Genomic DNA, 14,288 nt, shown 5'->3' on the forward strand with positions numbered 1-14,288 from the left:
AGTAGGCCATACGGCCCTTCGAGCCTTCTCCGCCATTCAGTAAGATCATGGCTGATCTTATACCGTAACGCCACTTTCCTGCCCGATCCACATAGCCCTCGATTCCTTTAGTAGCCAAAAAATCGATCACAGTCAAGGACTGAGCATCCACAGCCCATTGGGGTGGAGAATTCCAAAGATTCACAACACTGAGTGAAGAAATTTCTCTTCATCTCAGTCCTAAATGGCTGACCCCTTATCCTGAAACAGCGACCCGTAATTCTAGACTCTCCAGCCAGGGGAAACAGCCTCTCAGCATCTACCCTGTGAAGCCCTTCTGATTCTTCTAAACTCTAGAGAATATAGGCCCATTCTATTCAATCTCTCCTCATATGACAGCCCTCGCATCCCAGGGGTTAGGAAGTGACTCTCGGAACATGGATGGCAAGTGAAGGTTATGGCCTTGGAGAGTGAATTCCCGATGCCACTAAGAGAAACACTGCACAGTGTACTACTAAGCCACACAGAGCAGGAAAAGTCCTAGCTCAACTGAGTTAGCTGCTGTTGGCTGTGCCAGCAGCAAGGCCATGACTGCCTTCAGCATCCCTTGAGCTGTAGATGGGTAAAAGGCATCCCAGCACTGATTCTCAGTAAACAAAAATTACAGACCCTATTCAACAATTCCCATGGTGATCATGCTCAGATATATTAACCACATTTCATAAGCTGTGCTCATGAGGTCTGAATTCCTAGGCGATGTCACTGCGGAAGATGCAAGCCGACACTCCAACCAGCAGGTTCCACTTCCTCCATTACTGCCATCCACCTTCTCCTCCTCAGTCTCACTTCCTTCTCAAACTGATTATCTGGCACTGGATCACAAATATCTAAGCGGATACTTCAGTGCAGCACTGAGGCAATACTGCATCATCAAGGGTGCTGTCCCTCAGGCGAGTTGTTAAACCAAGTGGATGTTAAAAATGTTATGGCACTGTGTGAAGATCAGATGGTTCTCCCAGTGACCTAGCCAACATTCTTAACTTACTGAACAAAAACAGACTAACTGGTCATTCATCTCTCATTGCGGTTTGTAAGATTGTGCTGGCACAAAATGGCTGCTATGCTTACATAGCAGGAGTGACTATACTTCAAAGCAATTCATTGTATATAAAATGTGTTGGACTGTCTCAGAGAAGTGATGTGATAAGCGCGGATATAAATGTAAGTTCTTACTTTCTTTACTTTGCCAAGGCCTTTACAGAGCCACAAAACTGAATAGCAACCGAGTCCAAATGATATACATACCCAGTGCATGCTGTCTTCCATGGAATAACTTCCTTTGAAATCAGAAATGTCTGCTCCATTCTAAAATAAACCGACAACAAAATAACTTTTAAAAGAGGCTATGCAAATGAGTCTATGTAAATGACGCTGCATTACAACCCGTAAACAGGTCCTGGTAAGGATTCAGAATGTTTTTGGTAGCCTTACTTGTCTAGGGCTCTGTAGCAGAACAGTTGGGTTCTGGGATAACATGCCCTTTTACAATATTTGACTCTCCTCAGTAAGCCACACAAATGCTATAGCGGCCTCTAGTGGCAGAAAGAGCTACAGCACCTCATTATACACAATTTTCTTTACAAACTTTACACAGGAGCATTGTTTTTGCTTCCAGTCTTGTAGGTCAGGTTCAATTTTCAATTTCTTTCAGAACTGTACAGGACTGTAATAAAGGGCAGTCTACCATGATAAAAAAGAACCTGCTATACAATCAGAACTTAAAAGAAAGTGCAGGGTATCTTGTAAAAATTAGCTGTAAAAATGAAAGTCAATCATTTTTCACACCTATTCAATGAACAGAATATGAATCTCAAAACACAAGTTTTCACCCCTACCGTTCTTTAATTGTCTCCCCAAGTAACATGCAACCCAAAAGGGGGCAGATGACCATCTCAGTTCTTTGTAGGTTCCATCCTGTGAGAATCAGATGGCAAGTGTGCGAGACTGGCTCACATTGACCTTCCTTATGTTTCTACTTCCCGTAGGGGAAACATGATGCCCGTTCAGTGGAACCCCACATTAAAACAGCCGAGATTAGTAACTCGGAGAATGACCGGCACAAAAAACACTCAGTGATGGAAATACATTGAAGTCAACGTACTGTGCTATCAAACGCAAAGGATTTTTAAAAAATTTCATGATGTAGGTATTTAAAGAAGCAGTACGCCTTAACATGACACTCCAGTACTGAAACTGTTAGAAATGTGATATTTCTGCTAAAACCTTGCTGTTTTAAAATAACCTATATTTGATTTTTTTTTTTAAATGATAAAAAGCAGAGGACTGCCCCGTTACCATATTCTACGTGCCAACCTGAGGGAACCCATGGCTTTGGTCATCCCACCTGTGGTTTCTACCTATTTCTCAAACAACGGATATTATAGGGGTGTGCATAATAGACTCAGAATTGTATCTGTCACTGCATTAGTCAATTCAAAATATAAATTTTGAAAAATATCCTCAGGATGAAAATAAATAGAATTTCAGTTTAAAAAAAAGTAAAGCTTTCCTTTTTTTGAAAAACAGCAAAGCACAGCTCAAATTGGTAAAGGCACTGCGTGATACGTCTTGAGCTATTCAGACCAGAAATAGCCCTGGTTCGACCCCCGATCTGTGCCTAGACAGCTGAACTCAGCCGGGGCAGCTATGCTGTGGTACGATTGGTCTTGTGTTCTAGGAAAGATTTTTTTTTTTTTTTTTTAAATTAGCCAGTTGCTGGCTGCTAAACAGCAGCTCTGCTAACGGTGTACAGGTAGAGGTTGGGTGAGATCTGACTCAGCTCTGCTTTTTAAATCAGGATTTAGTGACTCAAAGCTGCAAAGTTAAAAAAAATTGTACTCATCAATGATCATGTAGCTATCTTTTAATAATTAATTTTTAAAAACTGAATTCAATACACATTCTAGGAAAGCAATGTTGCACTTGGTCTGGGGCTCCTGCCTTTTAATGTATTTTACTTCGACTGTGCATCTCAAACCCGCGGCCTCGTCACCTAAAAAGAATAAGGACAGCAGCCACATGGGACCACCACCACCTCCAAGTTCCTTCACCAAACGGACTGCAGTGGTTCAAGGCGGCGGCTCACCTTCTCAAGGGCAACTAGGGATGGACAATAAATGCCAGCCTGGTCAGCAACTCCCACGTCCAGAGAATGATTAAATTTAAACACCTCAATTTTATTAATAACACGTCTCAGGCAGACAGACTGAAAATTGTCAATAAAATCTCAAATTATTTTTGGGAGCTATTAATTTGCTAGCATAACCACATTTTGATTGGTTTTATTTGCAATATAAGAAAATTTTATTCACAACACATGTAGATACTGTACCAAAATGGGGGAATTGTACCTATTTCTGGAGTATAAGAATTGGTCTCCCACTGCCTGAAAATTCGGTGCATATATTTTTCCTAAAATTTAAGTAAGTTTTTGGTGTCATAAATGACTAAAAATACACAGTGCCATACTTGCCTTTGATGAAAAGTATTGTTTATAATAATACAGCTGAAACAAAAGAAAAATGGAACTTGTCACAGTCAGGAGGGTCAATACGATGGTCTTATTGATTCGAGGCATTGGTCGTTGTTTGTCCTGTCTTCCAATAACTGGAAAAAAATTAAAATCTTTACAGACGATAACAGTTGCAAACACCACTTTTATCTACAACTCTCTTCTGCAAATAGCAACTGCTGCTAGATCAATTGTTAATTTTAAATCTGAGATTGACAGATTTTTGTTTACCAAAGGTATTAAGGGATATGGTTAAAGGCAGGAACATGGAGTTAGGTTACAGATCAGCCATGATGTCACTGAATGGCGGAACAGGTTTGAGGCGCTAAAGAGCCGACTCCTGTTCTTAAGTAATTGAATCAGACCACCCCACTACTGCTATCTTGGACGTTGAATACCTTTCTGAACTTCCAAACATCACATGGTGCAACTAAAATCATAACTCATGTAAAAATTGGATGCAAATTAATGTCATGCGAACATAATATAAACCACTGGGGTTTTATTGGAGAGAGGGAGGGGGTGGGGGGCCGGGAGAGGGAGGGGGTGGGGGGCCGGGAGAGGGAGGGGGGCCGAGAGAGGGAGGGGGTGGGGGGCCGAGAGAGGGAGGGGGTGGGGGGCCGAGAGAGGGAGGGGGTGGGGGGGGGAGAGAAAGGGGGTGGGGGGGGAGAGAGAGGGGGTGTGGGGGGGAGAGAGAGGGGGTGGGGGGGAGAGAGAGGGGGTGGGGGGGAGAGAGAGGGGGTGGGGGGGAGAGAGGGGGTGTGGGGGGGGAGAGAGAGGGGGTGGGGGGAGAGAAAGGGGGTGGGGGGGAGAGAGGGGGGGTGGGGGGGAGAGAGGGGGGTGGGGGGAGAGAGAGGGGGTGGGGGGAGAGAGAGGGGGTGGGGGGGAGAGAGAGGGGGTGGGGGGGAGAGAGAGGGGGTGGGGGGAGAGAGAGGGGGTGGGGGGAGAGAGAGGGGGTGGGGGGAGAGAGAGGGGGTGGGGGGAGAGAGAGGGGGTGGGGGGAGAGAGAGGGGGTGGGGGGAGAGAGAGGGGTGGGGGGAGAGAGAGGGGGGGGTGGGGGGAGAGAGAGGGGGTGGGGGGAGAGAGAGGGGGGTGGGGGGAGAGAGAGGGGGTGGGGGGAGAGAGAGGGGGTGGGGGAGAGAGAGGGGGTGGGGGGAGAGAGAGGGGGTGGGGGGAGAGGGGGTGGGGGGAGAGAGAGGGGGGTGGGGGGAGAGAGAGGGGGTGGGGAGAGAGAGGGGGTGGGGAGAGAGAGGGGGTGGGGAGAGAGAGGGGGTGGGGAGAGAGAGGGGGTGGGGAGAGAGAGGGGGTGGGGAGAGAGAGGGGGTGGGGGGAGAGAGAGGGGTGGGGGGAGAGAGAGGGGGTGGGGGGAGAGAGAGAGAGAGAGAGGGGGTGGGGGGGAGAGAGAGGGGGTGGGGGGGGAGAGAGAGGGGGTGGGGGGGAGAGAGAGGGGGTGGGGGGAGAGAGAGGGGGTGGGGGGGGAGAGGGGGTGGGGGGGGAGAGAGAGGGGGTGGGGGGGAGAGAGAGGGGGGTGGGGGGGGAGAGAGAGGGGGTGGGGGGAGAGAGAGGGGGTGGGGGGGAGAGAGAGGGGGTGGGGGGAGAGAGAGGGGGTGGGGGGAGAGAGAGGGGGTGGGGAGAGAGAGGGGGTGGGGAGAGAGAGGGGGTGGGGAGAGAGAGGGGGTGGGGAGAGAGAGGGGGTGGGGAGAGAGAGGGGGTGGGGGGAGAGAGAGGGGGTGGGGGGAGAGAGAGGGGGTGGGGGGAGAGAGAGGGGGTGGGGGGAGAGAGAGGGGGTGGGGGGAGAGAGAGGGGGTGGGGGGAGAGAGGGGGGGTGGGGGGAGAGAGAGGGGGTGGGGGGAGAGAGAGAGAGAGAGGGGGTGGGGGGGAGAGAGAGGGGGGTGGGGGGGAGAGAGAGGGGGTGGGGGGGGAGAGAGAGGGGGTGGGGGGGGAGAGAGAGGGGGTGGGGGGGAGAGAGAGGGGGTGGGGGGGAGAGAGAGAGGGGGTGGGGGGGAGAGAGAGGGGGTGGGGGGGGGAGAGAGAGGGGGGGGGTGGGGGGGGGAGAGAGAGGGGTGGTGGGGGGAGAGAGAGGGGGTGGGGGGAGAGAGAGGGGTGGGGGGGAGAGAGAGGGGGTGGGGGGAGAGAGAGGGGGTGGGGGGGAGAGAGAGGGGGTGGGGGGGAGAGAGAGGGGGTGGGGGGAGAGAGAGGGGGTGGGGGGAGAGAGAGGGGGTGGGGGGGAGAGAGAGGGGTGGGGGGGAGAGAGAGGGGGTGGGGGAGAGAGAGGGGGGGGGGAGAGAGAGGGGGTGGGGGGGAGAGAGAGGGGGTGGGGGGGAGAGAGAGGGGGTGGGGGGGAGAGAGAGGGGGTGGGGGGGAGAGAGAGGGGGTGGGGGGGGAGAGAGGGGGTGGGGGGGAGAGAGAGAGGGGGTTGCACAAAAGATGAGCTGCTGAGTTTAAATGTTTTTTAGTGTCTAAAGTGGGGAAAAAGGTTACATTTCAAGTTTTAAGAAGTATTAATTTTTGCTAAGTTAGTTCAGTTTAATTTAGTTTAAGTTTAAGGTTAGTTAAACACAGAAAGAAAAGAAGAAAAAACCCGGAAAAAAAGAGCGCCAAAGACGGACCCAAAAAAAGAAAGGAAAAAAAAACCAGAGGAAAGTAGAAAACAAAGAAAAGCGAAAGCAAAAAGGAGGAATATACTGATATACCTATCAATTCAGTTCATGAAAAACGACGAGTTAAGTTAGTAACTATAGGTTTTTATTGGCTAAATAACAGAGCCCACCCTCGTGGGTGATCGGATCCAACAAGGAGGAATACCAGCCAGTCGACCACCTTTATACCTGGGCAAGCAGGCGGAGCCATGGGGCGGAGTCAGCTGTGGTCAGCCCAGGTATAACAGCGTGACAAGAGGTGACCTTGTGTAGTGATACAACAGTGTAAACAGTGATAACCATAGTGTAACGATAAAAGTGGTTTACCACATATACAAACCAAGAAGAATCCGAACAGCGGCCGCACGGGCCCACAGCAGCAGCCGAGGCGAGGTGACTCGGGGAGGCCGCACGGGGCCACAGCAGCAGCCGAGGCGAGGTGACTCGGGGAGGCCGCACGGGGCCACAGCAGCAGCCGAGGCGAGGTGACTCGGGGAGGGCCGCACGGGGCCACAGCAGCAGCCGAGGCGAGGTGACTCGGGGAAGCCGCACGGGGCCACAGCAGCAGCCGAGGCAAGGTGACTCGGGGAGGCCGCACGGGGCCACAGCAGCAGCCGAGGCGAGGTGATTCGGGGAGGCCGCACGGGGGCCGCATCGGCAACCGAGGCGAGGTGACTCGGGGAGGCCGCACGGGGGCCGCATCAGCAACCGAGCGCGGTGACTCGGCAGAGGCCGCACCGGCAGCCGGAGCGCGGTGACTCGGCGGAGGCCGCAGCAGCAGGAGAGCGGCGACTCAACAACGGCCGCACGGGGCCACAGCGGCAGGGGGTCGTAGCGCGACTCCAGAGCGGCGGCCGGAACACAGGACCGTGGACCGGGGAGGGGCCGGAGGAGCCGGACCGAGACAGAGGCCTGGAGACCTCTGAGGGAGAGGGGAGCAGCCCGAGGGCACCGTGAGGCAGCGGCTCCCAGGCGCAGACAGTGAGTACGGGTCCTGGGGAGGGAGCCTGAAGCCAGGGAAAGGCCCGAGGAGCCGGGCCAAAACAGAGGCCCAGAGACCTCTGAGAGGGAGGGGAGCAGCCGGGAGACACCGGGAATCAGCAAATCCCAGACACAGACCAGGACAGTGAGTACGAGGCCTGGGGAGGGCCTGGAGAGCGAGCGAGTCCGGGGACTGGGAAAGGTCAGCGAGCAGGGAGAGGGAAACACCAAACCCGGGGCCCCAGAAAAGCTTATTCTAAGATCAACAATAATTTCTACCTCTACACTACCAATAATGAGCGAATCAGAGGAGCCACAGCAGCTCCCGAGGCACACTGAGAGCAAACTCTTCCAGATTCCCCCCAGCACCAGAAAAAATGCTATAAAATCGATCAAGCAGAAACAGCTGAGAGAAATACCAGAAACTCTTTTGCTGACCGGTACAACACTGGGAAAAAATGTAATCTCATTTTTTACTCAGATCAGCCAGCGGCTTGGATCACAGCAATAAAATCACACTATACCAGGGTTAAGCAGGAAAGAACCGCTAATGGGTCCAAACTGAAAATTAAGAAACCAGGGGGACAGCGCAACCACGACTGTCAACATGTACGATAACAGAACAATATTAGTGCAAGGCAACCTCGACAACTTTGAAACGGCCTTCAAGACACTGAAAGAAATAACAGAGGGGAAGGAACAGCCCCAGAGTGGCTAACAGGGGAAAAGCGACCCGCACTCCCCCCACCATTGACAACTCACCAGGAGTAAATCAGCCTGGTCAGGTGAATGAGCCACACAGTTCTAACCAGACACTCACCCCGGGGCCCCACAGCCACATGGTACAGCTGACTAACCCCAGCGTAATTACCAGGGAGGAAGCCACACATAGTCCCCCTACCAATTCCAGCTCACCAAGAGAAGAGCAGCCTAGCCAGGAAGTGAGTGAGCCCTCCAGGGCCGACCAGACACATACCCCGGGATCACACAGCCAGATACAACTAAAGAATAAATTTAATCAGTTAGAGACAGAGATGGTTAAACTTAGAGAGGAGGTCCTTAAACTGAAACACGAACAAAAGCAAGAGAGGGAGAGATACTGGAGAGAGCTGAATCGACTTGAGAATCAGGTGAAAGAGCTGCAGGAAAACAAAGAGAGCCATAGAGGAGAGATAACACCATTAGACCAGCAGTCAGAGGCTAGAGATAAGACAATACAGAGCCCGACTGAACAGCTGCACTCCCACACTGAACAACAGCAGCAGACACACAATACAAGGGGTGCCACACAGACCGACCAGCATACTGAAGCTCAGTCTTCCCCCACCACTGTGGAACCACAAGCGAGCCGCTCACAAGAGGAGCGCACACACCAGACACGACCACCCCAGCCCAACACACACGCTATGAGTCCAGGCAAAAGCCACCAGACAGTAAACACAAACAAGGCTGACATCGTAATACTCATAGACTCAAATGGGAAATTTCTATGGGAGAAAAAGCTCTTCCCTAGAAGTAAAGTAGAAAAGATCTGGTGCCCAACAACAGACAGAGCCCTGGAATGGCTGACCAAAACCCGATTAGGCTCCCCTCAACACATAATACACACGGGCACAAATGACCTAAAGGCCCAGCAGAAAGGGGTAGCAACATCGCTCAGAGCAGTGATTAAGAAGGCAAGCAATACATTTCCAAACACTAGAATCACTGTTTCCACAATATTGCCGAGAACAGACTTTAACAACAACACAATTCATGAGATAAATGCCAGCATAGCAAGAGACTGTGAATCAAAACACAACGTGCACCTGGCCCAACACCCCACCCTCGATGTGGAATGTCTTTACGACCGCGTCCACATCCACAGGAAACGAATATCGATCTTTGCTAAAGCCCTGAAGGATGTCGCTTTTAACCGGGTCCATACCCAGACTCCAGGAGGACCCCCCCCCCGACCACCAGAGATCAGCGGGGTACATACCAGGACTACTACAGAGACCACCACCACCACACCAACCGGGACCAGAGAGGATCCCCATGCACAACAACAATATCAGACCTGCACCACTCCTGTCCTACAGGGGAACAGGACCGCTCCCAGCCAGACAGAGGGAGAGATGCACAGGGCGTACGCAATACCTCAGACAGAGACAATCCATTAAGAGACAATAAGCAGACGTGCAGCATCTACTTCCGCCTTATGGATCAGAAAATGAAAAAAATCAAGGACTAATTAATAGAAAGAATTGTAACCAAGTAGTATTAGCATTTATAGACAACGGAGATGATCTTTTTTTCCCACATTTGGACACGACAAACACATACATATCATAGTAAAAGATCAAAATTAACATGAAATCCTTATATATTTTGACCTGGAATATCCAAGGTCTACGCTCTTCGGTGCTCGACGTGAAGAGTAGGACCCCAGAGTTCATAGATGAAACTAAAGATCTAGATATTATCATTTTACAGGAAACTTGGTATAAAGGAGAAGGACACACTGGCCGTCCCCAAGGGTACACAGAGCTGGTGGTCCCCTCCAATAAATTACCAGGAGTAACCCAAGGCAAAGACTCTGGAGGCATACTGATTTGGTTTAAAACAGAGCTTAAGCATTGCATCAAATTTATAAAAAAGGGCGAAAACCACATGTGGCTCAAAATTGAGAGGAGGATTATCTCTAACACCCAAGATGTTTTCATTTGCGCACTCTATATCCCCACAATGGAATCCCCGTACTTTAAAGAGGACACCTTCTCCAACATTGAGGGGGAAATTATCCAATTCCAGGCCCAGGGGAACGTGTTGATCTGTGGTGACCTCAATTCAAGAACTGGCGAAAAACCAGACTTCACCAATAATCAGGGAAACAATTACATATTCGGGAATAACCACTTCGATATCCCTTCCCTTCCATACAGGCATAACTGCGACAAGCAGACAAATACCAACGGAAAACAGCTCCTGCAACTCTGTCGAAGCCTGGGTCTGTACATTGTCAATGGTAGGTTCATGGGAGACCTCCTAGGAAGATCGACCTATTGCTCACCTCTTGGCTGCAGCACCGTAGACTATATGATTACGGATTTGGACCCATCCTCTTTCAGAGCATTCACAGTCAAACCACAAAACACTGTCAGATCACAGTCAAATTACTATGTATCTTAAAAAGACAGAAACAAACAACACAGAAACACAACACAGTAAACTGTACAACACCAAAAAATCGTACAGATGGGCCAAAAACAACACGGAAAAATACCTGAAAGCAATTAGCAATGAATCAACTCAAGCTCTCTTGGACACCTTTCTGGATAACATATACACTCACAATAAAGAAGGCGTAAACCAGGCAGTGAATAACCTAAACAATATTTTTGATAATGTGGCAACAAGGTCAAACTTGAAAGCTCGCAAGAACAAACCCAAAACAAAAAACTATGAAAAATGGTTTGACCCAGATTGCCATAACATGAGGAAAAAACTTAGAAAAATATCAAACCAAAAACACAGACATCCAGAAAACGAGGAATTATGCCTTACTTATTGTCAGACACTAACACAATACAGAAACACACTCAGAACCAAAAAAGAGCTATATATTAAAGAATACACTCAGCTCCATTGAGGAAGCCATTGATTCCAACTGTTTCTGGGACAACTGGAATACATTACACAAAAAACAACACGACGAATTGGCCATTCAAAATGGAGACACATGGGAAAACCACTTTGAAAAATTATACCAGAAAAACACACTAAGGCCAGAGCAACACCAAATATGCAAAAAACTGGAAAAGCTCGAAATGGCCATAAAAGATAACCAAAACCCGCTAGACTCCATAATAACAGAAAAAGAACTTTTTGAAAAACTCAAGGACCTGCGACCAGGAAAAGCTTGCGGGGCAGACGGCATACTAAGCGAGATGATTAAACACACAGACGATAAAATGAAACTGGCTATCCTAAAGCTCTTCAACTTGGTTCTGAGTGTCGGTTACTTCCCCGATATCTGGAACAAAGGACTCATAACGCCCATATACAAAAGTGGGGACAAAGTCGACCCAAATAACTATCGAGGCATCTGTGTAAACAGTAACCTGGGGAAGGTATTCTGTAGTATCATAAACAAAAGACTTATAAACTTCCTTGAGGAGCACAATGTCTTGAGTAAAAGCCAAATTGGATTCCTGCCAAACTATAGAACATCAGATCATATCTTCACCCTACAGACCCTAATCGACAAACACGTTCATCAAAACAAAAGCAAAATCTACGCATGCTTTATAAGATTTCCAGAAGGCTTTCGATTCCATCTGGCACGACGGTTTATTCCTGAAACTTATCGAAAGCGGGGTAGGGGGAAAAACATATGATGTAATTAAATCAATGTATACAAACAACAAATGTGCAGTTAAAATTGGAGACAAACAAACAAAATACTTCCCACAGGGGCGGGGGGTGACGCAGGGGTCGCCAATCTCACCGACACTCTTTAATATTTACATAAATGGATTGGCAAAACTACTTGAACAATCTACAGCACCCGGCCTCACCCTATACAAATCCACGGTTAAATTCCTCCTCTATGCAGATGACCTGGTTCTGCTGTCACCAACTAAGGAGGGTCTACAGCAGAACCTGGATGTGCTGGAGTCGTACTGCCAGACTTGGGCCCTGACAATAAATCCCCAAAAAACCAAAGTCCTTGTGTTCCAGCAAAGATCCAGACATCAGGGACCCAAAATAAATTTCACACTAGGAACAACCAAAATTGAACAAACCACTAACTACACATACTTGGGCTTAAAAATCAGTTCTACGGGAAATTTCAAACTGGCTGTGAATGAACTGAAAGAGAAAGCAAGAAGGGCTTTCTATGCCATTAAAAAATCAATCCAAATAGAAATCCCAATTAGCATTTGGCTCAAAATTTTAAAATCAGTAATTGAACCAATTGCACTCTATGGCAGTGAGGTGTGGGGACCGCTAACACAACAAGAATTTGCAAAATGGGACAAACACCCAATTGAGATCCTACATACAGAATTCTGTAAAAGTATCCTCTGGACTCAAAGGAAAACCGTAAACAATGCATGCAGGGCAGAACTAGGCCAATATCCATTAATAATCACTATCCAAAAAAGAGCCACCAAATTCTGGAAACACCTAGAAATGAGCAACCCCCAATGCTATCATTACGAAGCCCTGAAATGCCAAGAGAGGACCATAAAGAAGAATACCCTCAGTCAACTAGTCCTGGGATTCAGTGAAGTAACTACTAACACTACTAACAATAACCAGCCCCAGGACAGTGACAGCGTAACACAAAGAATTCGACCCAACACAATCGTCGCTAAGCAAAAGGAAAAATATCTGTCATATTGGGCAGAAACAACAAAAACCCAAAGCAAACTCAATTGCTACTTGGCCCTAAACAGACCATACAACATGGCTGATTACCTGACCATGGTAAAGGATAGCAAACTGAGAAAAACCTTGACAATGTACAGACTTAGTGAACATAGCCTGGCGATCGAAAAAGGTAGACACAGGCAGACCCGGCTACCAAGAGAGGACAGGATATGCTCTCACTGCAGTCAGGGAGTGGTGGAGACAGAGATGCACTTCCTCACAGCTTGTAGAAAATATCAGGGCATAAGGGAGAATTTCTACCCAAAATTCACAAAAATATGCCCGGAATTCAGAAATTTGAATGACAACCAAAAACTCCCATACCTATTAGGGGAAGAGAGAAATTGTGTAACACTAGCGGCACACTATGTTACAGCTTGCCATAAACAGAGGGACAACCACTAAATATAAGAGTATATATAAATTATATGAAAGTATATTTATACACTCAGGGATATATCTATTTATACACTGTATGGATAGATCTGTATTTTTGTGTACAAACATGAATGTTGTTCGATGCTTTGGCAACATAAGATGTAACTTGTCATCATGCCAATAAAGCGATTTGAATTGAATTGAATTGAGAGGGGGGGGGGGGGGGTGGGGGGAGAGAGAGGGGAGAGGGGGGGGGGGAAGAGAGGGGGAGGGGAGGGAGAGGGGAGCCATTTCATCCGAACAGAGTTTCACACTATGCAGATACAACCACAAGCCTTACCCGCCGGGCCCGGCCAACGGCCATGCAACAAATCCACAACCATTCCTGACTCCTAGGTCAGGCACCGGGCCGACTCTTACCCGCCGCGTCCACCGTTTCCCCGTTGCTTTCGATCACTGTCCAAACCGCCGCCGCCACCCCCTTCTCCGCATCGCAGAACCAGGCCCCGCCCCCTCCAGCATCGCAGAACCAGGCCCCGCCCCCTCCAGCATCGCAGAACCAGGCCCCGCCCCCTCCAGCATCGCAGCGACCGGGCCCTGCCCCCTCTCCCGCCTCGCAGCGACCGGGCCCCGCCCCCTCTCCCGCATCGCAGCGACCGGGCCCCGCCCCCTCTCCCGCATCGCAGCGACCGAGCCCCGCCCCCTCTCCAGCATCGCAGCACCGGGCCCCGCCCCCCTTTCCAGCATCGCAAAGACCGGGCCCCGCCCCCTCTGCAGCGTCGCAAAGACCGGGCCCCGCCCCCTCTGCCGCATCGCAGCGACCGGAACCCGCCCCCTCTCCCCATCACAGCGACCGGGCCCCGCCCCCTCTCCCGCATCGCCAAGACCGGGCCCCGCCCCCTCTCCCACGTCGCAGCGGCTGGGCCCCGCCCCCTCTCCCCATCACAGCGACCGGGCCCCGCCCCCTCTCCCGCATCTCAGCGACCGGGCCCCGCCCCCTCTCCCGCATCGCAGCAACTGGGCCCCGCCCCCTCTCCCCATCACAGCGACCGGGCCCCGCCCCCTCTCCCGCATCTCAGCGACCGGGCCCCGCCCCCTCTCCCGCATCGCAGCAACTGGGCCCCGCCCCCTCTCCCCATCACAGCGACCGGGCCCCGCCCCCTCTCACGCATCGCAGTGACCAGGCCCCGCCCCCTCTCGCATCACAGCGACCGGGCCCCGCCCCCTCTTCCGCATCGCAGCAACCGGGCCCCGCCCCCTATCCCACATCGCAGCGACCGGGCCCCGCCCCCTCTCCCGCATCGCAGCGACCGGGCCCCGCC

The 14,288-nt window shown here is 50.6% G+C and overlaps 1 protein-coding gene across 4 annotated transcripts in view; it reads right to left on the reverse strand.

Annotated features, from left to right (window-relative positions):
• The window catches only part of fktn (fukutin), a 37,188-nt gene extending 23,719 nt beyond the window's left edge, over positions 1–13,469 (reverse strand). Inside the window, exons 1-3 of one of the 4 annotated variants that reach the window (XR_015078879.1) lie at positions 13,307–13,440; positions 3,512–3,645; positions 1,285–1,344 (exon numbers count right to left, since the gene is read on the reverse strand). Coding sequence is in view for 3 of the 4 variants with exons in the window: in XM_085991999.1 (XP_085848125.1) it covers positions 1,285–1,344; positions 3,512–3,645; positions 13,307–13,349 (237 nt within the window). In the remaining variant the exon portion in view is untranslated. Of the gene's footprint in view, positions 1–1,284; positions 1,345–3,511; positions 3,646–13,306 lie in introns of all 4 variants that reach the window. The other 3 variants (XM_085991995.1, XM_085991999.1, XM_085991992.1) reach the window with 3 other exon arrangements.
• Between the last annotated feature and the right edge of the window lie 819 nt (positions 13,470–14,288).

The sequence above is a fragment of the Somniosus microcephalus genome, chromosome 1 (genome assembly GCF_052327205.1).
Source record: "Somniosus microcephalus isolate GS21.2 chromosome 1, FLI_Smic_1.0, whole genome shotgun sequence".
Taxonomy (NCBI): Eukaryota; Metazoa; Chordata; class Chondrichthyes; order Squaliformes; family Somniosidae; genus Somniosus; species Somniosus microcephalus.